The sequence below is a fragment of the Rhipicephalus sanguineus genome, chromosome 1, assembly GCF_013339695.2.
Source record: "Rhipicephalus sanguineus isolate Rsan-2018 chromosome 1, BIME_Rsan_1.4, whole genome shotgun sequence".
In the NCBI taxonomy this organism is placed as follows: domain Eukaryota; kingdom Metazoa; phylum Arthropoda; class Arachnida; order Ixodida; family Ixodidae; genus Rhipicephalus; species Rhipicephalus sanguineus.
The window spans coordinates 196,749,221-196,773,578 of NC_051176.1; the positions used below are offsets into that span (position 1 = coordinate 196,749,221).

General features: G+C 43.9%; 3 protein-coding genes across 3 annotated transcripts in view; all 3 read right to left on the minus strand.

Moving 5' to 3' along the window:
• The window catches only part of LOC119405066 (histone-lysine N-methyltransferase EHMT2), a 116,003-nt gene extending 113,269 nt beyond the window's left edge, over nucleotides 1-2,734 (minus strand). Inside the window, exon 1 of the mRNA XM_037671831.2 lies at nucleotides 2,635-2,734. The gene's annotated coding sequence lies outside the window, so the exon portion shown is untranslated. The remainder of the gene's footprint in view (nucleotides 1-2,634) is intronic.
• Nucleotides 2,735-13,608: 10,874 nt separating this feature from the next.
• On the minus strand, nucleotides 13,609-24,190 carry LOC119405081 (60S ribosomal protein L14). Its single transcript, XM_037671856.2, has 5 exons — nucleotides 24,124-24,190; nucleotides 23,282-23,383; nucleotides 20,599-20,793; nucleotides 16,487-16,540; nucleotides 13,609-13,754 (listed from the first exon to the last, which is right to left on the minus strand). The coding sequence occupies exons 1-5, from the start codon at nucleotides 24,124-24,126 to the stop codon at nucleotides 13,641-13,643; spliced, it is 468 nt and encodes a 155-aa protein (XP_037527784.1). The 5' UTR covers nucleotides 24,127-24,190; the 3' UTR covers nucleotides 13,609-13,640.
• Nucleotides 17,308-19,228, minus strand: LOC119405071 (tigger transposable element-derived protein 6-like). Its single transcript, XM_037671845.2, has one exon. It carries the CDS (start codon nucleotides 19,112-19,114, stop codon nucleotides 17,540-17,542), a length of 1,575 nt encoding a protein of 524 aa, XP_037527773.1. The 5' UTR covers nucleotides 19,115-19,228; the 3' UTR covers nucleotides 17,308-17,539.
• Nucleotides 24,191-24,358: the final 168 nt, after the last annotated feature.

Consider the following 24,358-nt stretch of genomic DNA (forward strand, 5'->3'; position numbering starts at 1 on the left):
TGTTTCAGCTACATTAAGGCAGCACTTAACCAATCTCTAAGCAAACAACTACTGTAAGAATATCTTCCAAGTTATTTCTAATGCACTGCACACCTATAGCACACAATACCAGCTCAGCAACATTTTTCTCTTCTATGTGTGCTTAAAAGACTCCATACATGCAAGCAAAACTTGCTGTTGGGCTAGTTGGTATATTCATCATAAAACGGATGCTCTTTTCTTTCACCTGCCTTTTTCTTGGTGCTGTGCACCTTTTTCTGTTTTGAGAACCATATATGCACAGGTCGGCAAAAAAGTTCGAGCTCAGTCAGACTCACTCAACAAAGACGTTCTGCTCTGAGGGCTCACTCGGACTTAAGACTCACCAAAATTTTTCTCGACCGGACTCACTCGGACTCACTAAACTTTTTCTCAACTGGTCTCATTCGGACTCAAACTCACCAACATATTACTCGGGCGGACTCACTCAGACTCAAACTCGTGGCTTGACTGGAGTCTGCATAAGCCAAGTGAACCGACTCACGAGTCCTTAAGCGTAAAACTATTTTTTTTCGATCTTGAAGTCAATGCTCTTTAATGCCAATATCTCCCATAATTGGTGCTCTACGATACACCTTTTGATCTTATACCTTCACATACGAGTTATCAGTAATCCAGTAAGGACATTTTTATTGAATACCAGACTCACACGACATATTTTTATGAAGAACTTTCCACCAATAAATATTTAGGTGTTGCATGAACGTGAGTGCACTGAGATATGTGCGAATAGACGAGTATAAATGTAAAGGCTGACAGTAATGCCGAAGATGACAGATAAGACCATAGGTCAGCAATAAAAGGTGGAGCTCCCTCAGACTCACTCAAGAAATATATTTTGCGCTTAGGGCTCACTCGGACTCAGACTCACTAAATACTTCCTCAACCGGATTCACTCTGACTCAAGCTCACCGAAATATTACTCACCCAGACTCACTCAGACTCAGACTCACGGGCCAATCTGAGTTTGAGCGAGTCTGGGTGAGTCAACTCATAAGTGAGTTTGCTGACCTATGCATATATGTACACCTATTTGAATGATTTACCTAACATGCCTTAGGAAACAGTAATGTCTCAGGTACCGATTAAATAATACCCACAAGATACTTGTTGACATTACCCACCAGAAACTGCAAACAGGAAAAAATATATTTAAAATATTACATCAGCCTTAAAGAACATGTAACAACAGGGACACAAGTCACATTGGTGTACCTTATTGCAATAGAAAGGTTCAGAAATATTGCTACAGTTATTACCAACCTTCGTTATCTAAATCCATGTTGTCTTGGATGCAACAAACAATTTGCAAGTTTCTGCCACTCAAGTGCTGTGGAAAAGTGCAACCAAGGCATAGCTAGAATCTGCTTGCCTCTTTTTTGCCAAAAGCTAACGTAAATGTCAAAGTTTAGTTCTCCTGCGACTGCTGTGTCACACAGCCTCATAAACATGCCACAACCTTTCTGAACTACAACCAACAAAAGGGATTATGCACTAATGGAACCAGATGGCATTATCACTTGGTTTTCAGGTAAATGCATAGATAAGTCTGTTGAGAAAAGAGTTTGGTTGAAAAGCACCTTTGCAAGACAACAAACGCCACCGAAATTTCCAATTCGTTCAGAAAACATCAGTGCAAGCATCAGTGGAAGCAACAATGTGATTCCACGGTTACAAGCACATAGTGCCCAGGTAGCACCTATTTGAACATGACAGACAATTTTTCTTTAGTGCAAGTAAGAGGTATGTGTTCCGCACGCTTGCGCAGGCTACTTTGGCCCCAGCAAAAACCCTGGGTTACTTGGCACCCAAGCCACCTGCGTCCTTAATGTTAAAAATCTGTAGCAGCAGGCGTTCATCAACAAGTGTTTCACTTGCAGATGGAAAAGCAGTAACAACATAATCATCGTTAACGGTCACCTATCATGGACACAATGCTGCATACGTTGGCCTGACCTCGAAAACATGTTACGAAACAGTATGCACAAACGCAAGTGAAAACCCACATTATGACGTCAAAATCACAAATTATTCCTGGAGGATGAGACACTTTGGAGAAAGCACTGAAATCAAGTACATTTAGCAGAATCCGTATGCAGCATCGTTTGCATCGAAAACGCGAGCAGCGTTTATAGGTGGACATCTCGCCGTAAATGTAACGCATCTTAGGGCCCCCCAGAATCTTACAGCATGGATCTGCTGTGATAGTTTCTGAACAGCAAAGGAAGGAAGCATGATCATCTAGGCACGCTATATTTATCTGGCACCTTAGTACGTGCGATGCGCGCCAATTTCATACTGGTCATGCGGCTCCTGTTACAAATGCCACATCGCAATGCTAGCAAAGAGAACAAGTGATCTACCTAAAAAAATCCACCTGTTCAGCGCTCACAGACAAGCTACACATCCTATAACGCAAGTTAGAACACGATTTGCTTAACGCTGATAAGGTTTTAGGGAGGCGCGGAATTCCCGCGCTCCACGTTAAATACATAGCTGCTGTTTTGTAGCATGCCCTCCCCAAACAATTTTCTACAGACAAAGGTATGACATTTTGTGGTTATAAACAACTATGTCAAAGACTGTCAAGCGCACCAGAATTGCTTTCCGTTTTCAAGCCGGTCGCCGGTTAACTTCGGGACGCTGCGTCGACCAAGTAATTTGCAGCTCTCGGCAACCGCCGCAGACCGCCGCTTGTAGCGCCCACGACCTCCTCTGCCTGGGCCCTGGCTTGACTAAATGATGATGGTGATGGCTGTTTGTATTGTATGAGTTTTGGCCTCTAAATCATCTAAATCGTCTAAATTATGAAAAAGTAATTACCAAAAGCAATAATTGTAGACAATTCAATCACTGAATTGATATTAAATGAATACAAAGGTGTACACTTCAGACTTCGTTTTGCAACTTTTCGCAATGACAAGTGGCTGAGGAAGGCCGGGAAATCCTTCACCGCCTTCACTGCCTTCACTCTAGAACCAAGGTCCAAGAACTCTGTTTCACTCGACAGTCGAGACAAGTTTATCGTCGACATTACCGTGCACATTGTCCAACCCGCAACAGAAAGTAGGATGAAGGTCACTTGATCATAACAGTATCCGATGTCAATGCTTACCTCATACGCTCACACCTGCAGAGGGCATTTGGCACCATAGCACATAACCTATCCGGCCGCTAAGAACTTCAGAAAATTGAATGCGTACTTGGGATCAACTAGACCAGAACCCTTTGGCCTGCCAAACAGCGTTCAATTCTCTCGCCGCTACTCGCGATCTTCAACACAGGAATGTGAAAAATAAGGTAGCGATAGAGGTAGGGGATGAGAAAGACCTAGGACATGCAATTTATGCCGATGACATTACAATATGGGCACATAAAGGCTCATAGGGAAAGAAACAAGATTCCCTGCAGAGAGTTATTTAGAAGCAGGAATGCGATATGCTAACAAAATTCTAAATTCATATGTGTCTGAGCCCCATACTCGAGAAAGCGGCAACGACTACAAATAGAGCTACACCTAAACAGGTGAAAACGCTGCACATATGTTAGGCCTAGTAGCACGCAGTGTCAACATTTGGTGCCACTAGGGAGGTCTGTAGATTCAGGAGAACAACAAAGCAGATCACACCGTACCTGAGGAAAACCACTACAAGTGTAGTGCGCATGATCCACTGCGGGTGATTAGAATGAAGAAAGGGTTCACGTAAGAATTAGGAAACTACCAGGCTAGTGCAGGCTTTCGTCTTCAGTCGCGTAACCTACGGCCTCCCATTCCAAAAACAAACAAACAAATTTTAGGCCAGGTAAAATGCAAGCACTGAAAAACTCGAAGACCTGGGAATACATAACACATCTGAAGAAATCGCGTCACTTATGCTCATGCAGCAGGAAAGGCTGAACTCAACAGAACAAGGCAGAGTCTTACTGCAAAAGCTAGGGTATCCCCTAAGACCACAATATTGCTGAGAGCGGACACTTCTTCCCTGTGAGGTACAAGGTAGAAGAACACATAATGGCATCTCCTGTTTCCAAAAACATGAGAGCAAAATATCACACGGACAGACAAGATGCCAGGGCCAGAGCTTTACAAAGTGAGTTTGGGTGTAACCGGAACATGTAGTGCACAGACGCCTGTAGAATAGCCAAAGACAAATAGACTGTAGTAGCTGCAAATCAAAACACTACAATCACAGCAATCGCACGAACCGACTCAGCACGGCAGAGTCGGCCGAAATGCCAAGTGCAAACCGAGGATGTCCTATTAATCTCGGACTCGTAGTCAGCATGCCGTCAGTACATGACCGGAACTTTATCAGAAATTACGGTGAAGGTGCTAGCAACACAGATGCACCAATATGTCACACAATCATTTTTTGCTGTCCTACACATGTGGGGCTAGGGATCTGAGTGCCGATTAAGACTCTCAAAGAACTTGGTCACCTTGCGCAACATCTTGGAGGCACAAAGAAAAGAAAGGCAAAAATTCAGTCTGCGACACCCAAACTTGATATAGGGCAGGCTACTGTATACACTCGTGTAAGGGCCGCACTTTTTTTCCGCGATTTTGATGGGGTGCAGCCCTTGCACAGAAGTGTGGATTTTTTGTTGAATTTTCGATCAGTGTATGGAAAAACCTATTTAATCGTGCCATATATACCTAATGATGGGATATCTGACGTCTAGCTGTGGAGATCCTTGCTAGATGTTTTCATCGGTATCGCTGCTCGGGCTCGGCTCGTCGCCGCTGCTCGGGTCATCCGCACGTTCATCTATCCAATCGTCCTCAGTGCCGTCCATGGCATTGGAAATCCCAGTGACTTTAAAACGATGACCTTAAAAGACTCAACAACGCGCTGCCGCTTGCTGGAGCGATCTTTTTTTTTCAAAATTTGGACTGTCAAGTTGGGGGGAGCGGCCCTTACACGAGCGTGGCCCTTATTAGTCGAACGTATACGGTACATACAGGCTGGCACCGGCTATAAACAAACACATAGCCCAATCTATTAATCCTCTATAAAATCCACCCAACACAATATTGGGACACATATTGTTTGTGGTGTTGGGAGCGGCCATGTCTCACCCACATAACGTGGACGTGTAGACTCAGGCCACCCAAAATTAACTAGCCCTTGTTAGGCACAAACCCATTTGAGAGGCAGTGGGAAGTCTGGCTTGCGAGCAAGGATCGGGAGAGCCAAGTTGCATTGCAATTGATCAGGCCCAGCGAGCTGCACAGGAAAGTGGGGCCCTAGACTAGTAACACGCAATGTTGCCACAATGTTGAAGCAACTTTCTCAATGTATAACGTTGGGTCAACATTTGGTGTTTCTAGGGATATATAGACTAGGCGACCCACCCACATTTGCCCTAATACCCAAAAGTAAAATAGTTTCTATTACTAACTGTCAAAGGGGAAGGCCCCTTCCCCAAACACACACTTTTGAAAGTGGTTGCGTGTCGGCAACACACTGCCAAATCCCACCAAGGCTAAGTTTTATTTCAACATAGTAGTCACGTAATTAATCATTTTTATTGCATATCCCCTGCTTCTGCAGTGAGAATATCTCCTGCCCTACCATGATCGTGGACGTGGCAGGTTTTCTGTGGTACGTGATGCTTTTTTGCCCTGTGTGCCGGCCAGCTCTGCAGAAAAGGCTACCGCTGAACAGGTCCCATCAAAGCAAGTTCGAACTTGCGTCTTTTCATGGATGTATTTACCAGTGGGGGTGCACAAGCCCTCCCATTGTCAAAAGCGCAGGAGCATGCAACGTACAGCATTTTCCTCCCACCCCCATAGGCTATCTACCAGGGAGGGGGGTGCAAGGGAGTGCTGGCTCTCCCACTGTCACAAGTCCGTGGGGGCTACGCCTCCCCCCCCTCCCCCCCATTTCCTGGAGTGGTGGCAACACACTGGCAAACCAACAGCTAGGCGAAGTTTTCTTTCGACACAGCTGTAGCATAATTAAATAATGCACTTTTATAACATATCCCCTTCTGCAGTAGTGAAGACTGCTTTCTGTGTCCCTCCATGACGCGTTATAGGTTTTCAACAGTGCGAGCCACCTATGCAACACTTTCACACCTTGCTCTATAGCATTGCGGAAGAGCCTACCACAAAGCAGGGGCTCAATAACGCCAGTCTATGACATTCTCTATTCATTCATTTCTACCTGATGTCAATATTACATGCACCAGACAGAAGCGTGGACGTGAACGAGCAAATTTTATGAAGATTTCAATCAATTACTGTCACTACTTAAAAAAAATTCCTTTTCTTCCTTTGAAAATATACAGCATTGCCTGCACAGCCGATGAGCACACAGAAGTTCTACTTTGACTGACCTAAAGTACAACACAATGTGATGACTGTTCCAACTGCATCTCCAATGGCCTTGCTTGTTCATGCTGTGGCTTGCAACTACCACAGTGGCTTCAACCAAGGCATTAAAAAACGCATCATATTAGGTCAGAGGAGTTCAAAATGCTATGTTGTACACATGTACGAAAGGCTCGACAGCATTGTACTAACCCAAGATATTTATAATATGCAAAAAAATTCATTTTTGCCAGATGCTGCGAGTAGCCACTGCCAAAAGGATCAGTGAGAATGCTATTCCCTTCAGAACAAGACGCTGTCCAGCTGTTCTGAAGTTTAGGTATTGTTCGTTATATTAATGTGCTGTTTGGTGTGTACAATTAAGTAATTGAGTTTTCATGGTTTTGTGACAGTGCATAACAGGCAGGGGATTTTAGCGCAGACCAAACATTTCTGATAGAGAGCAAAGGAGCTAATGATGAGAAAGATGGAGCAGTTCTAATTAATGTTGTGTCTAGCAAAGAAAAACGAGCCCTTAAAATTCCCCTTCTTTCGTTCTGTCTACAGAAGAGCTTGTAGCGAGTGTCCCACCTCAGGAAGAAGAGGAGGAGGAAGAAGTAACCTTTATTGAGGAGGTACCAAGAATTTCAGCTAAAGAAGCACCGACGTACTTGGAAAAAGTGAAGCCCTTCGCTGCCCAGCAGAGTGTTGTGCCGGCGAAGGTTTGTAAGAGCTTGGACAGCGACTCAATTTATGACCACTGCATCTATAATGCACAAGTACAGCAAAAGAGTACTACAATCTTCAAAACGTGCTAAATAAGCAGAAATTTACATTCAAATGAGCAGCATTGAAAATAAAAGGGTTCACATTTCATTTCAACAACTGATGTTTTCTTTAGCTCCTGATAACAAGTTGCAACATAGCTATTTCAATTCAGCAAACTTTCATATTAACGAACTTTTTCCTGGGGTCCCTTGAAGTTCGTTCAACTGAAGTTTCACTGTATAATGATGCTTTATACAGGGTGTTTCATGTAACAAGAACCAAGGATTTTAAAAAAAGTGGTTAACTGAACGAAACCAACAACATATATTTTGCCATTATGTGGTGCTCACTTTGTATTTTTATATTGTGCTTAACTGATTAATTAACTAAGATCAATTATGCAAAATTTTTAATAATCATTTTAGGGCCAAGTGCGTATCATGACGTAGAGAGCATTTCAAAACCACCTGTTCTCTCTTTTGAGAGAACGTACATGCTGCATGGCGATTTTTTGCAGCATTTAAAGAAAGCCCTATTTAAAGAATGCAATATAGTACTACCTTAATGAGCACCACATGACAGCAAAAAATATGTTGGTTTCATTCAGTTGCAACAAATCACTCTATTTTAAATCCTTGCTTCTTGTTATGTGAAACCAGTGTTGTAGGCATTACCGAAAAAACTAAGTATGTTACTCGTTACCCTAACAAAGACTGCATTACCGCCCTACGTTACCTACAAAAAAAAAGGTAGTAATGTGTTAACGTAACCCAAAAAAAGTAACGCAAGTTACTTTTGCTGTTACTCCATTGTCAGGAACTTGAATCAGTGCACCTTCGCTGCCCAGAATTACCCAGAACCCAGAATAACAATTGAATACAGCTCGTATTTATATTTCACACAAAATTTCTAGCCCAAACAATGATTTTAGCTGAAATACTGATATAACAAGAATATTATTTCTAGCTGAAATACTGATATGACGAGAATACTTCGCGCAAGTGTGCCAGACTTTAGCAATATTATAGTGGCCTAAAGTTAACCACAGACTTACACGTGATGGCGTATAACTTTGTGGCGCATGGTAAAGCCACCTCTAAAAGTTACAAGAAAAAGATAATGAGATTTCGACATCAACGCTCTCTGGAAAGAAAACATCCCTGATCTCTCATCAAGTTTACAGTAATACTGATGGCGTTCTTCTACTAACGTACAAAACATGTGCGTAAATTTTGTAGCAATAAAAAAATGCTTGAATCCGTCTATTTCATTTTCCTGTGCTGCCCTCTGCCGTTTTGTTAGGGCTTTGGTAGGGACCGGGACGTCGTCTCTCCGAGATGAAGAGATGTTTCGTGACTTTCCTGCTAAGAGAGAGCGCATGCGCAGGGGCACCGTGAAACAGGCGGATTGCATAGTCCCAGAAAAAATATTTGCTACATAATTTTTGCCCCTTTAACCATATAATTGTCACAAAAATTGCAAGTGCTTATGTGAAGGCATTCAAGGTTCATCTTCACTCGCTCAGGAATTCAACCACCACAAAGCAAATTTTATTTTGAAAACAAAACTGATAAACAGTGCTATAGTATTGCAGGGACAACTTTCGGACAACTACGACTTGAAGAATTACAGCAACAGCTCTATTTCAAAGCTGTCATTTTACCGCTTGCCTCGCTTTTTAGTAAATACGTCCACACCTAGGGTAAATGGGCGCTCAGTGGACACATTGGATGGTACTTCTATTGTTAGCGCCTGATGAGCCGGCAGCAGTCTGGTAATTCAACAAAAAGGATAGCTCTGGGAATGTGGTGCCTACGAGACGAGAGTTTTGTGTAAAACTCCTAGGATAATTGGTATAAAAAGTAACTAGTAACATGACACCTCACATTACCGAAAAATGTTAACGTAAGTAAATTACCCGTTACAGCTCCGAAATGGTAATGAGTACATTGCCGAAAAAAGTTATGCTTTACAGGTAACGGTGTTACTTGTAAAGCGTTACCGCCAACACTGCGTGGAACACCCTATATATGGTCACGCAGCGAACTAGTTGATACGCCACTGCTCACCCCATGCATCGTCCTTGAGTGCGTTTGAGAATAACAAAATCTGGCCTAGTCGGAATCAAATTTTAGCAGGAAAAATATATATATATATATATATATATATATATATATATATATATATATATATATATATATATTTTTTTTTTTCCTGCTAAAATTTAAATAAAGAAAGCTTGCTAAATATGAAAAATAACACGTGACTACGCTCCCACCCGCAAAGGAAACCAGCGCCCTCAAATAAGCTTACTGCAAACAACCGCTTTGCCTGTTGCCTTTTGCGAAACACAGCGTTCCGCATTTTGGCAAGGGTACAGGTCGGGCGCCAGCGATATGCGTGCAATTTCGCTGGGATTCAATCCGTTCGATAGTACGCCGCAATCATCCCTATCTCACGGTTGACTGTTCTCATTGATAACGCGGCAGGTGTTCTTATTACGGCCTGACTCTGTAAAACCAAGCGGTGCGTTTCTTAGGCCGGGGAGTGGCAGATAGGGCTATGCGTTTTTTTTTCTTTCTGCATTTTTTCCTTGATACTGTCTGCCTCATAGCGAGCCTGTTTGAGGGTGCTGGTTCCCGACGCGCGCAACACTCTAGTCACGTGTCACTTTTCATATTTCGCGGGCTTTCTTGATCAAGCGAAAAAAATGAGCGCGCAATTAGCACGTTGTTGAAAGTAGCGCAGTTAGATGCCATTTGAACATGCCTACATACGACTCATTGACATTTTGACAATTAGGCGAGTACTTGTCGAGTTAGAAATATAATTATGACTAATTAATTAAACCTCATTAACGAAAAAAATAGCAGTGGCTACTCTAGTGTACTAGGAACAATATGATGCAGGTTTGATTCGCGTAACGCCGTTCCTCTTTTTTTAAATCGTGCTGCGTGATAGCTGGGACACCCTGTATATACACATACATAGAGACGTGGACCAAGAGAAAAAGATATCTCACGACAAACCGGGACATGCTGGGACAAGTGAAAGAAATTCAAGTCAGTTATTTCATCTGTGGGCAGTCACTTCTAACAGCGAAGCTGTTTAAGCTGGCCGGAAAAACTTTGGTGTGTTCAAAAAACTATCAACATCTCGAACGGGTGTGTGCCACAGAAATTGGGCAAATCCCACTACTCACCGCTGGTCCACTAAAACTGAAGAACGCAACAGATGGGCGGCAAACACCAATTAGGATTTCTAGACAGACGTAACCAGTAATTGAGAAAAGCTTTAATAAACTGATGGTACGAACCCAGTGATAAACGGCGTGGCCGCACGTTTCAGCTTCACAGAAGCATCTGTACGGAGTGCTTCAGCGGCAGTTATGAGAATAGTAGGGAACAGGAAAGGCAACGGCGGCTGCGAGAAGACCCCGAAGCGATGGAAGCCCTACACAGACGACAACGTCCCCGAGGAGGCGCGATCGCTCAGTTTCAGCTAGAGTTTCTGTCTCTGGAGTTTCGACATCCGTGTTGTGTCTGTGACTCTCTGTCGTTAAACTCCAACCTCTCTGCGCTGAGAAGCAACCTAGAAACAACCTAGCATCACCTAGCTAAAGCCTAGCAACAACCTAGAAGCAACGAGATTAGACTTCAGAATCGTCCACCTATGCTGTTTCAAGCCTTGCGTGACTGAGTGCAAGCTTCGCCATTTTTTTGTCCAGAAAACTGCATGAACACTGAAACCAAATAATGGATATGATAATCTGTGCACTCCACTTAAGTTCATGCCTACATTCTACATTTTATTTTATATTCAGGCTTAATTTTTCTGCAGGGGTGTAGCCAGAGAAATTTCTTTGGATGGGGTACTACACCTCTGCCTGTTCAAACTGCTTGAACTTAAAATGTGCCTTCTAAGCTTCAGAGTAATTCGATAAGTGTCATCTCATCACTCTGCTATGTCACTTATGCAACTGGATATGGTTAAAATGGAATTGAGAGGCACTGCGAAGCACCACGCGACGCAACACAACCTTTAAAATCCCGCTGCATCTACCATTAACTGTGCTTCCCATAGGGTGCCAATTCTGGATCCTAAACTGCCAAAGGCAACATTCATTTATGCACCCAAAGTCAATATTGAAGCTTCCAGGAGCTGAAGGCGAGAGAATGGGTTTTTGTTCCTGCAAGGCCTGGTAATCTGTCGCGACCTGTATAGGTGTACAAGCGGATTCATTAACCCGCAGTACTTCGAAGAAGCAGCAACTTCCAATAAAATATAACTTATGGCAACAGTACTGCCAGAGTTCAAGCACATTGATATCCAACATGCACAATTGTGCTGCTGCACATGCACAATTTCACAATTGCAACACGCACAAGTGACAGAACATACACAAAAATTACCTTAACTGCTTGTTTTTGCATAGGTTAGAAATTCTGAACACACAAAATCATTGTCACTACTGTCAAGTCGCAATTGTCCCGCACCGACTCACTGCAACTTGTGAGACATCCAAATAAAGCAGTTTTTTTTTTTTGGAAGAATGGTAGACCATGTCCTTCACTTGAACCAGGGCAATCTATTGAGGTACAACGGCACTTGGCATAGCTGTACATTATTTCAAAAGCACAAATATGAATGTCAATGGTCACCTGTGCAAGGAACGCTTTGCATTAATCGTCTTATGATATCTACTCCACGTACATGAAGTTTGCTATAAAATTTAGAATTCAGTGAATCCGTATTTGCTATTATATAAGTAAACATACCTTGCAGAGCCCAAGCGGGGCAAAGTAAAGGGGACAATCAGACTATTAAAGGACCCCTGACACCAAATTTGGAAACTCGAGATGCTTGTGTTGTTTAATAGTCCTGCATGCACGGGCACTTCCGACCGATTGAGTGACGAACGTTGCCTTAAGATATTTTAATTTGGTTTTAAAGTAAGCGTGGGTGCTCATCTGAGTTTTCAGCACCTCGTGACATCGCCACTAGTATGAGGGAGACAGAGGCCCCGTGTGACGTTTCACGAGTAAAACGAGTATTGTCGATCTCAGAGAATATTTGCAGGGCGAGGGACTATTGTTGGTCACTCCTATCGCTCTGTTGTCGGGCAGCTCTCAACGTAGTTCTGGCTAACTTTCTGGGTAGGGGGCGCATACTTAACAATAGCAAAGCACCCGCATCGTTTTATTCTTTACAATGCGCAAGGCCCCGATCTGAAAACTGCACTATTGCACTTTCAACGACAGCAAAGCTTGAGTGCACGTAATCTTAGGCGCTCCCCCGCTGTGCGGTGCCCGTTTCTTATGGTAATTAGGCAGGCGTTTTGAACTTACGCAAAATTGTTCTCAATTAACGATGCTAACATTAACTATACGATGTGTTAGAGCATTTACGATTAAACTTCGAGATCACAAGACACAAAACTACAAATTACAGTAAAAAAGTCTCAGACAAAACCTTCGCTGTTGGGGGTCTTTTGAGGGATGCGACAATGAAAACCGTTTTGGTTATTTACAGGGATAAAGTGATGAAATTTCATATGCAGATGCGAATTATGCTGATATGAAATTGGTTTTGAGCCATCTGTTGTAGGTTGATAGTCTCATTGTCATTCCAAAATTAATCAATGAATTAGGCATAAGTTTGTCAAAATTTTGCACAAGGAGATTCACAAGGGGCCCATTTTGTGCCATAAAGGTACTAGTTTATTTCTTAATATTTAAAAAAAGCTCACAGAAAAATTTAGAAATCACCTATACATATTGTCCAACAACTTTTACAAAAGGCCAATTATAAAAATCTGTACGACGTGCAGACAAATATGCACAGCTTTACAGCACTCACCAATGTTTCAAAATTTAAGTGAAAAAAACAAAAACAGAATGGTTATCTTTGTTGTTAAATGGCACGAGGATGACCAACTGCAACTGCACATAAAATGAAAGAGAAAACTGAGCTCAAAGCCAAGAAAACTGAACTCTGAAGGGAGCTGGTTCCATTTTTCATTGAAGAAATGAAACATTATGGCTACCTTGACCTCAGATCTCTTTATGCAATGATGCCAAGATGGCAGCACTGTCCCAAAGGAAAGCTGCAAGACTGGCATTTTTTAAAGCCCAGTTGTTTCATAGTTTTTGATGGTAGCACGCAATGATGCCAAGATGGCAGCACTGTCCCAAAGGAAAGCTGCAAGACTGGCATTTTCTAAAGCCCAGTTGTTTCATAGTTTTTGATCGTAGCACACTAGTAAACTGCTTTTTTCTTAACTTCTACTTACTTTGTTCTAATATTTCACCAGTATATAAAAGATGGTCTGGGCATTGAGAAAAAAAAAAAAAAAAAAAAACTGACAAATGAAACATTTTGACGAAATTTACCATTCCCATAGCTACGTCCCCTGTTTATAATAATCATGCACGGGAAGCACCTAGCCCAAATGACAGAATACACGCACGAAACAACACAACTGCCACGTTTCCACCAGCAAATTTATTTTCTGCATTCACTTCTTTTTAGGTGCAGCTTTCTTCTCTCTCTTCTCTGGCTGAGATTTCTTGGCAGCCTTCTTTGAAAGGGACTTCAATTTCAAGAACCGGAGCCGCACAACCTTGTTGAACTGTGGACAAGGAAAGAGTCAGGTTTTGTGCTATGTTCAAGGATAAGTGTATTGTCATGAGAGAAAATAGTACTACAGGGCAACTATGCAATTCTTATGTTGTGTAAATGTGAGCATTAATTGCCACAGAGTGTGCTACATGAAGTGCACTGTATCCCTGACCATGCGAAAAGAGTGACAGCATGGCGAGCTGCACTGCAATCTAGTGAATATCTGCTAGACACAGCCTTACCAGGCATACAACCATTCACCACTGCTGCATTTTGCAATAATGGCAATGTGGTTAGCTTGCATGACTACAGAGCGATAGCAGTGGCGGTGGGGCAGAGGTTTGAATCCCCATCTGGATACCTTTTTGGTGATGACGCCATTCATGTGCAGTTTTTCCAAGGCACAATAGAATCACAATGTACACTTCAGCGGCAATTTTCAAACTGCTGCTGCGTCAATACTCAAGCACAAGTTTCGTGCAACGTTGTCATACAGCACGAGACAGGTGCAGATGTGGTCACTGCATGCAACTGTGCTGCATGTTCACCCACTCTGTTGAGACTTGTTAGGAAAGCTCGAGTGATGTGGCAGTGCATGCCGCTTTGGAGCAGCTAAAAGTCCATGGGTGTCAGATCACAGTTCCTTCGATATACAAAAAGCATGTTTATACAAATGGCTGTCGTGTCACTGGCTTGAATGGCTGATATAATGGTGGTCACTACCAAGCTATGCTGTGTATACTGTCTATCAACGCTAGTGCTTGCATGCTCAGCTCACCTCCACTACGTTATGGCAGTTCACAACATTGATGAGGTGCTGTGCACTGCCATTCCTTTCCACTTAGCATGTTGTCAGTCATGCATGCAACAACCTTGACCAAGACAATCTGTACTCAAATGATATGAGCATGTGAGCACACATCACTTCAGCAAGATTGCAGCTTGGAAAGGATGCTCGCTCAAGTCTGCTAAAGGCTCATATGCCAGTACACAGTTAGGTTTTTTAAAAATAAGATTGTCTGAAATTCATTAGGTTACAAAAATTAAAGCACTGACTTATTAGCAACTGGTTACAGACTCTTCAAATGAAGGGCTTGCACCATGGTCAGTTGACTCTGTGCCAGGCATCATGTCTTCTCACAATACCAGTAACAGTTGTCCATTCAACAGAGCGCGAGTGGAACCAAGGCATGGACAGGGGACTAAGACTTGGACACGAGCGCTGACTTGAGTCAGCACCTGTGTCATACAATTCTTCGTCCCGCGTCCGTGCTCTGCAGGTTCATTGAAATACATTAAAGGGACCCTGTAACGGTTTTGACGATTATGTACGAACACATTGAGCCGGTAGAACAAGTCCTAAGGATCATTTACAGACCTATTTAAGCTCTGTGCGAAAACTGTGTAATTTATAACAAGGCTTTAAAGCTGCGAATTGCCACCGATCACAGCGGCTCAGCCAAACGCGTTTTCAAACCGCCCACTCCCAGTGCGCGCCTTATTGGAAGCGCGACGTCACGCAGGCGGCTGATCTGATTGGATATGTCCAGTACACGTCACTGAACCTCCTGTGGGCAGCGAGCGTCGTCTGCCTGTGTTACAACGTACTCCGTGTTGACGTGAGCTGAGCGAGAGTGTTTATCTTGAGGTTTCTTTTCTTGGACATAATTGCCCCAGCCTTGTTGTGCACTACGTATCTAGCAATTTCTAGCAATTGGTGACTTGTAAAGCTGCGACATCGTGCAATGTTCGTGAGGCATCTGGCGAGCGGAATCCCTTCAGCTCGTCACTGCAATGAGCGTCGTGCTCTCGCTATCCGTTCAACGCCACGATCCACGTTTTTGTGGCTGTAACTTCACCCCTGAAGACACAACCACATTGCCCGAGTTTACGCTTATCGATGACCGTTCTCGAATTATTTTTGTTTGTCCGCATGCTGTTGCAGATTGTCGCCGTACAGGAGAATAAAATAAGATCTGCTGGTAGTGTGGCGGCACCTGTCGGAGCAGATATCAACCACTCCACGAGCTTAGTCTTTATTGGGCCTCCGAGATTACGCGCAACCCGTAGCGAAGCTCAAACCGTCGAGTGCGCTCATGAGAGCGCTGCGATCGCCGGCGATGTCAGGGTGTCTGAGTTAAGGGTGCAAGGCAGTGGTGAGGAGGAGGGTATAGATATAAATTCCGTAGCGGCCTTGGTACACAGTGCGTCGCTTAATTTCTGGTGCGAATGATTTGGGGATGCTCCTGCCTAAACGCTGACAAAACTTAAAAAAAAAATACCGTTTCAGAGTCCCTTTAACATTCCCACTCGCCCAACTTGCCGTGGTAATCTATTGTGATATTACTGGCTCCATGTGGTCTATGCATGGCCAGCAAGCTCAATTTTCAAGATTTTGCTATGAGCTTTTCAGTTTTAAGCTGACTGTGTTCCACTTGATAATTTGCAAATTAGAAATTAACCACAAATTTGTTACTGGGAGAACTTTCATTAAAAAGTCGCTAAAATGTTGCAGTGAAACCTCATCTATCAACTTAAACCATATTACATACCAATCTGAAACAACAAATTTGGAGCTGCTTACATGGGTTCTCACAAACCATGGTAAACACAAGCATTTATGGTTGGTTTTGGGCACAATTAGTTTAACAATTAAATGTACTTAATCAGTGAAATAGTTGATAGCCAGCCCACGGCTTCTAGGACTGGCAAAAATGCAGAATTTCAAGATGTAGTACGCACCGACTGCTTTGCCCGCCGCAGCTTGAACCGGTCGAAATCGTTCATGTTGGCCTTCTATTGGAAAACACAGACAAGCAAGCAGATTTGTAGAGAGCACAACTTAACAAGTCACCAAGCATAAAACACTGCAAATCAGCATCCAAATATCGTCAAGTACGAATCAGACGGCACTTCCTGGATGAATTCATCACATGCCCCAAAATGACATACTGCTACACCAGTGACTGGCCCACTGTGCAATGAAATAATTAAGTATCAGTGTTCACAACAGATTAAAATTATAATAAATGCGATATCACACTAAACAAACACATCCTTAAAGAGTACTGACACAAAATTTTGATGGCGAGACAACTTGAGGGATAGATTTGTGTGGACACACATGCACCATCTATGAAATATCAATGGATATAGCCTAGAACATATTTAAAATCACTTTTTAAGTGCGTGTCGCGCCACTGCTCACGAAGTATGCCTTTGGTTTTCGTGTAAACAACCAACCGCCACAATCCTTGCGAGCGCTCCCTCCTAGCAGAACTTTTCAACGGAAAGAGGGGGCAAACTTGCAAAGGCTCACCACACTTCCACTGGCACTGAGATTTGAGTCGTCTGAGGACCGACGCAACAATGCAATGTGGTGGACATTAGTGAGACGATGACTGCAATCTCCACCCCGTTCTGTCTTATCTTTCCTGCCTTCCTTTTTTTTCTCTCTTTTTCTTCTCCGGCTAAGACGCGACCTTGCGTCCACCTGATCTAAAGGGTACGGCCACCACTCATCATCATAATGTCCTCGCCTCGGCAGTGCAAGGGGGGGGGGGGTCACACAGTGCAGTCCACTTATAACGATATCGAGAAATACGAAAAATATGATCGTTATAACCGGTGATCGCTATATCTGGACTGCCGCTATTAAAAAAAAAAAAACAACGACGAACGTACCTTCGTAGCTCCGATCCCGAATTCACCACTTGCACTAAAGAATAGATGTTCTTGAAAGCAGGATGTCAAAAACGCAAAAACAAAGCTTTATTTTAAGCTCCAACGAGAGAGTCAAGCTTTAGGCGCACCTAAATAGTCCGATATTTTCGCCTGCTTTCGCGGCAGTCGCAGCTTCACGACTGCGGCGTGCATGCCTTCCAGCTGCTGCGCGAACACTTCCGGCAGTCCTTTGGAGTGCATGAAGTCAATCAACTGGTCGATCGTCGACAGTGCACTTAACGTGGACATGGAGGTCGGGGCCAAAGTGCTACTGCCAGCCTCGTTGTCACTGTCGCTGCTGTCGTCGCTCAACGCTGTCGCCTGCCGCGACAACACATCCCCGGCGATCGCCTCGTCAGTGATTTCTTCGCAGGACGATGCAGCGCAATCTGCCGTCAGAAACTCGTCCATCGACACGCCATCTGTGTCACAACCAGCGACGTGCGCCCAGAGCTCAGCCAGGTCGGCGGCTTCAGCTGTGTCGGTCGCGCTATCAGCAGGCGGGGAAGCTTCGTCCTGGCGCACAAAGCCCGCCTTCTTAAAACAGTTGCTGATCGTGGACTGTTTGACCTCGTACCAAGCCCCATACACGAAGCGCACGGCCTTCAGAAGGCTGATCTTCAACTCAGCGTCGGCCGACGTGCCAGGAGCTGGGCGGTCAATGACCAGTATCAGCCACTCCAGCACGCGCCGCCGATACAAGGCTTTAAAGTTAGCGATGATACCGGCATCCAACGGCTGCAGACCTGCCGTCGTATTTGGAGGCAGAAACATCAGTTCAATAGATGTTAGCTTGGGGCTGACGGCGTGTGCGCTGCAATTGTCAAGTAGCAACACCACTTTTCTGCCTTGACCTTCCATTATCCCGTCCACTTCGAGCAGCCATTCCTCAAATAGTTGACGGGTCATCCACGCTTTTTTGTTGCTGCGATAGCGGACCGGGATATGCTGATTTTTGAAGCATGTCGGTTTCTTTGATCGCCCGATCACGAAGGGCTTGAGGCGGTGGCTCCCGTCCATGTTGGCGCACAGCAACACTGTTACCCTCAGTTTGGAATGCTTTCCGCCGGGGCATGGGTCACCTTTTAGTGCGTGCGTTTTTGACGGCATCATTTGAAAAAAAAGAGCGGTCTCGTCGCAGTTGTACACGTCCTTGTCCGCGTAGCGCTCCAGGACGCCGGGTAGCTTTTCCAGTAGCCACTCCTCTTTTGCCTGGGAATCCAACGACGCCGCTTCTCCTACCACGTTTTTGTAAACAATGCCGTGTCGATCTTTAAAACGCTGTATCCAGCCTCCTCCAGGCTCAAAATCCGGCCGTCCGAGAAGAAAGGCGAAATTTTTAGCCTTCGCAGCAAGTATTGGCCCACTGATGGGCACGTTACGGGCACGAGTGGTCAGAAACCAATTGTACAGCGCCTCTTCGACGTCGGCGTACAGAGGCTCCCTAACCCTTTTCCGCTGGTCGGCGTGGCCGCTCGTTCCGGCCTTGGCAATCGCTGTGCTCCCAGTTTTCAAAATTGTGGATACTGTCGACTGGGCAAGCTTGTACTTCTTCACGAGGGCGCTCACCTTGAAGCCGCGCCGAGAATCCTGCAATATTTGCAACTTTGTGTCAAGTGACACAGCTTTGCGCTTGACCGGCGCCATCTTCAAGGATGTCGGGATGTCCGCTGATTTCGTGAGGGGCTACTTGCTTCGGCCGCCGCTCGCACAAAGAGACTGATCCCCGTATTCTCAAACAAGCCTCGACTCGAATTTCGTCCTTCACTTGACCGAGTTGAGGATAGCGCCGCTGCTCGACTGAAAATGACGCCACGCTTCTCAAGAATTACTGCAGATTATCGTTGATATGTGGTTACTTTTTCTGCCGAGAGACGGGGCTCCTATCGACTTCCTCAAGTCAAGGTGAAGCGTTGAGTGGAGGGTCGTAGAATACGGGGGTGAGAGGAGGAGGACGCGCGGCACCGTCGCGCCAACTTGCTTTTCGCCTTTTTTTTTTTCTTCTCCCTCTCCTTTCGGTGCGATTGTGGGCCACGCGCGAGTGGCGAGGCACGCCAACGTGAAGCGGCTAGCGCCATCTTGTGGCGCGTTGCGCAAGCTCGCGATGCACTCGGCGCGTGGGCTGCGCGGGCGGGACACGCAGCGCGGAAATGGCGGCAGATACGAACTCGCATAGGTAAACGTTTCGCCCCGTCTCTGCATCGTTCGTCTCAGGGGAATTTGAAACGCAAATGTAACGATTATTATACACAGAAAATGCCGCCCAGACGGCAAATTTTGATCGTTATATCCGATATGCGGCCATTAACATATCGTTATATATGGTTTTTTTCCTCATAGACTTAATGCATAAAATGACACACTTGACTCGACCCATCGTTATAACCGATATATCGTTATATGTGGTATCGTTATAAGTGGACTGCACTGTATTTACGTCTCAGAGGGGATTATAGCAGCACCCAGGAAGCCTTCGTTGAAAAGAGTTGTCAACGCGGCGCTCATGTGCACGTGATTTTGTGTACTCATGTAGCCAGCTTTTGCATGAAAACCCCGCCTCACCCGGCGCTCTCTGAAACCGAAACTGCAACAGAGCACTATAAACAGTCTCCAAATAACTATCCATCACGTGCTTGAGCAAACAAGCTTTCCAGCAGTGATAAGTGGGTCGTTAGCTACTAATTGCAACAGAAAAGAACAAGATGTAAAATTTCAGTGCTCCTTTAAGTTGAGGAAGTTCTAGTTGCACATAAGAGAACAGGTTGAACCCCTAAATAAAAAGCAATTAGAAAGTCTACAATTCCCTTCATGACTGTGCAACTACTCTGGAGGAAAAAAAGAAAGGAGAAAAAGAGGGACAGGAGATATGACACAGCTTTTGCAAAAATGTACAATTTCCACAGTTGCCTAGATAAACCTGATTGCACTTAGTGCTAGCATACACATTTTAATGCTTTCAGTTTTGTATGCTGCAGGAGGTATCAGTAAACTGAAATTGGCTAAACTGTGCAAGTTATCTTATGCACATAACAGTACTACTGCTTCACTCAACTTTCACAAGAATACATAGGACATGGGGCTTGAGTTGAAACTGTTACAACCACCACCAACAAATGACTATGAGAACACACCAGACGACGAGCAGCGAGCTTCTTGGCAAGCGCAGACTCGTTCCACTTCTGAGTAACATCATTCTTCTTCCAGGCCTTGCGTACAACCTTTGTGGATGTGCCCATAGGGACCCGGATTTTCTGCCGAGTGAGTCTCATGTGCTTGAATGGAACTGCTTGGCGTGGTACTCCGGTTTCAGGACCATCAACCACAGCCTGAAACCAAAGAAACTAATCAGTACCTCTGTTTCCAGCTCACACTGGTGTTGCAAAGATGACTGATCCAGGGTTCGTACAGGTTTCAAAGGAGAAAATTCAAGGATATTCAAGAAATTTGAAGGGCCTGTCACACGTTGAACTAAAAACTTAATCCAAATGAGGATTTTTTTGTACTTAATGTTTCAAATTTAGACTAAATGTATCCAACTCATATACAGTTGATACTCAATTTAATGAAGTCATCACCACATTCAAATTACCATGTCAAATTGGGAAGCTTGTAAAATCGAGGAAGGGGTTTTCCAGCCCTTCGAAACCTAAAATTGTAACATACACACACCCAATATCTACCACGGCATTGTTTTTTCTGCTAGCCCACACATTCTCGTGTGAAAATTCTGTTCCGGTTTAATGAACATGGAGCCTCACATGTGGTCCAGGCAATGCAGGCCAGGTAGACAATCGCGCGAAATCTGACATGCATTCGAAATGCAAAGACTGAAAGAACGAATGCTCCTGAAATTCAAGGGTTTTCAAGGACCTGTACGAACCCTGCCAGTAATCTTTCTCATGTTAGAACCTCGTAAAAAACACTTAGGAACTAATGCACAGAGACTTAAGCAGATACGGATGAGCACCAGATGTGCATATTACTTTGTCAGTGTGGGTAACAGTTAAAAGCAGTTTATATACTGAATTGTAAAAATGTACTTTCATGATTATTTCATTTCTTAAAGTTGACCCTTGCATTAAATTTGAACGATGTCAGAAATTGATCACTTAAGCCATTTTAAATTTCACAATCCACATGCACAGTATGGCATCCCTCACTCCAGAAGGCAGGCACAAGTCAGCTGCACAAGTGCAGCCAACAGCCTTATGAACTCTGGCCTGGTCAAGCAATATCTTTGTGGAAAAGAGCACACACGCAGACCAAAATGAAAAATGAGAGAATGCAATGTGCTCGACCATGGGAGGCATATTTACGACTGAAATTTCAGTCAGTGGCTTTATCTGAAGCTATTTTTCACCAAGAAATGCACACTTTAAAACCAAATGATGAAACTATCCCATTAACACACTGTCCTTTATTCATGCATATATTTTACATTGGATTCCATATTCAGACTTTGTTCTGACCTATTAGAATGCACTCTAAAAATTTTACTGCATGAACCTTCCTACTTACATGTGCCCTAAGGTGTATGGTATGTAATCAGTTTTGTTGGTAAATGTGTTTCTTCAATTTTCTTACAAATAATGTCTGTGGGGCAGTCAAGTAAATCTGAATGCATGTCAACTAAGGACACACACACACACAACATTAGCTGTGAACTGTAAAACAACATGGCATACACTGATGCCACCTGAATGAAGCACCCAACACACATGCTTTTACTACAAAGGTGAAGCAGTGGTCAGATCCTTTTTCATCTCTTAATAAGAGCATGTGTATTGTAGTTTCTACCAGCTGTCGCTTGCTAGAGGTCCTCGGCAAATGGAGGCCTCAAAATAAACAAACCAGCCAAAGTGGCTGTTTTTTCTAACTTCTTTATTACAGCACCAATTCGCAAAATTTTTGCAGCAGCATGTTCAAAGCATACAAGAACGCAGTTTTGGACCTTCACAAATTTTGAACCTTGAGGTTGTTTACTGGCCCGTTTAGAACATTAATCAGCCCAACAGTTTCTAATAACAGAAAAGGCTTGAGATATTTGTCAATGCTTGATAAAATGTGGAATTGACATATTTCCAGCATGATCAGAAAATAAAAGATGTCACTCTCCCACGGGGTGACTGCTGCTTCACACACTGAAACAATATTGAACCGAGAAATGCTAAGGCAGCTTTTAGCATACAGTATTTGTAGACCTGCCTAGCTAGAGTACGTGCACCATTTAGCAGACTGGCAAGAGCAACTTTCAGAACTCATGTTGTCGTCAAGTACGTGTCTGACGGCAATTCCTATCAAAAGCATGAGGGTTCATCATATGTTGCTCTAATAGCAGTCACTGCAAGGTGCATCTTTCCCTGTTGTCAGCTATGTGATCAGCAAGTTCGCAACACAAATATGTGCATACATGCTGCAGCAAGGTCTTACGAGTTGCAGACAATCAGAGGACTGGAATCGCTCAATTGTAATCTCATAGCGACATCGAAATATTGAGAAAAATAGGGGTTTATAATAGACTTCTCAAAGCAAAATAGGCAAATTTGATTTATGCTTCAGAACCAATAACGAGACCCCGTGTACTTGAAACGGACTCGAGCCTGATCATTTCACCACCTACCAGCGGTCATCGACGACCGCTGACAAATTCAATCCGAAGTGAGGCCGATCGCGATTGACCGCGTGGATTGTCACTTGAAATTCCACGAAGGGACACCTGTGCACTGAGTCTAGCACTAGTACAAACACCACTTCTTGTCTTCCAAGCTACCTCCCGAAATCGTTTGTACACCAACAATTATCTTAAGGACGCACCCTGTTCTGGTCGACAATATTGACGATGCCGCAGAGTCGTCCCCGATATTTGCCATGGGTCAGGTAGACCACCCGGCCGATCTCCACAAATGTCCGCAGGGTCTGTTGGGCAACAAAAGAACGTTTAAGCGCTGTTCAGTCCCAGATTCATGCCCGAAAGGCACAGCAACGTCAAACAATCGTCTGTCAAAGAAATATATACACACATATATATAATGAGCAACGTTCAGAACTCACATTGTCGTCAAGTGCGTATCTGACGGCAATTCCTATCAAAAGCATGAGGGTTCATCACGAGTTGCTCATGCAGCCACGGAATAGCGAAATTTGAGCACTACTTTATTCGTTATGGCACTTCTCATTTCAATACGCAGCTGGCCTAGCAACGATGTTCGGCCAGCAGCGTTCATAGTGAACGATGAGCGCACATGTTCAGAATGAACGGCACTGAAAATGCACGCCGGCATACACGTGTGGCTAGACAAGCTGCATGCATCCAAGAAAATTAAGCGAGGTAGCCATCACTGCACAGAATGGGCAAAATCTCATAATGGTACACGCCTCAGCTTGTCAAATTCATATCAAAAACATGTCAACGCAAAAACATGTCAACTTAAAGATTTTTATCACAATGTCGACGCGAGTAAGGCTTAACACGTGCAGCTCGCCATTGCGCCGGATCACTGTTTGAACAACACCGCGATCGTGTTGAAAACTGCTAAACCAAGAAAATCGAGGCTCGTACATTCACCACAAGTCATAATTATGTAACACACTATAATATACAGAATATAACATCACAAGCTCGCCCCAAATTTTCAGAAATAACACACGCCACGTACCATCTTGAGGGACGACAAAAAAAGGAAGACTCAACGGCCTGCAGTGTCTGATGGGAGTTTACTACGAGCGCTCTAGTGGAGAGAAATGAAAGCAACTTTAAAGAGAAAGCAAACAACCACACTTGTCTAAAAACTAAAAAATTACAAAAACATTTTTGTTGCATAAATATTATTTAAAACAATAAAATTATGTTACTACTTATTCTTTGAACAGGCAAGCCATGAGAAGAAACGT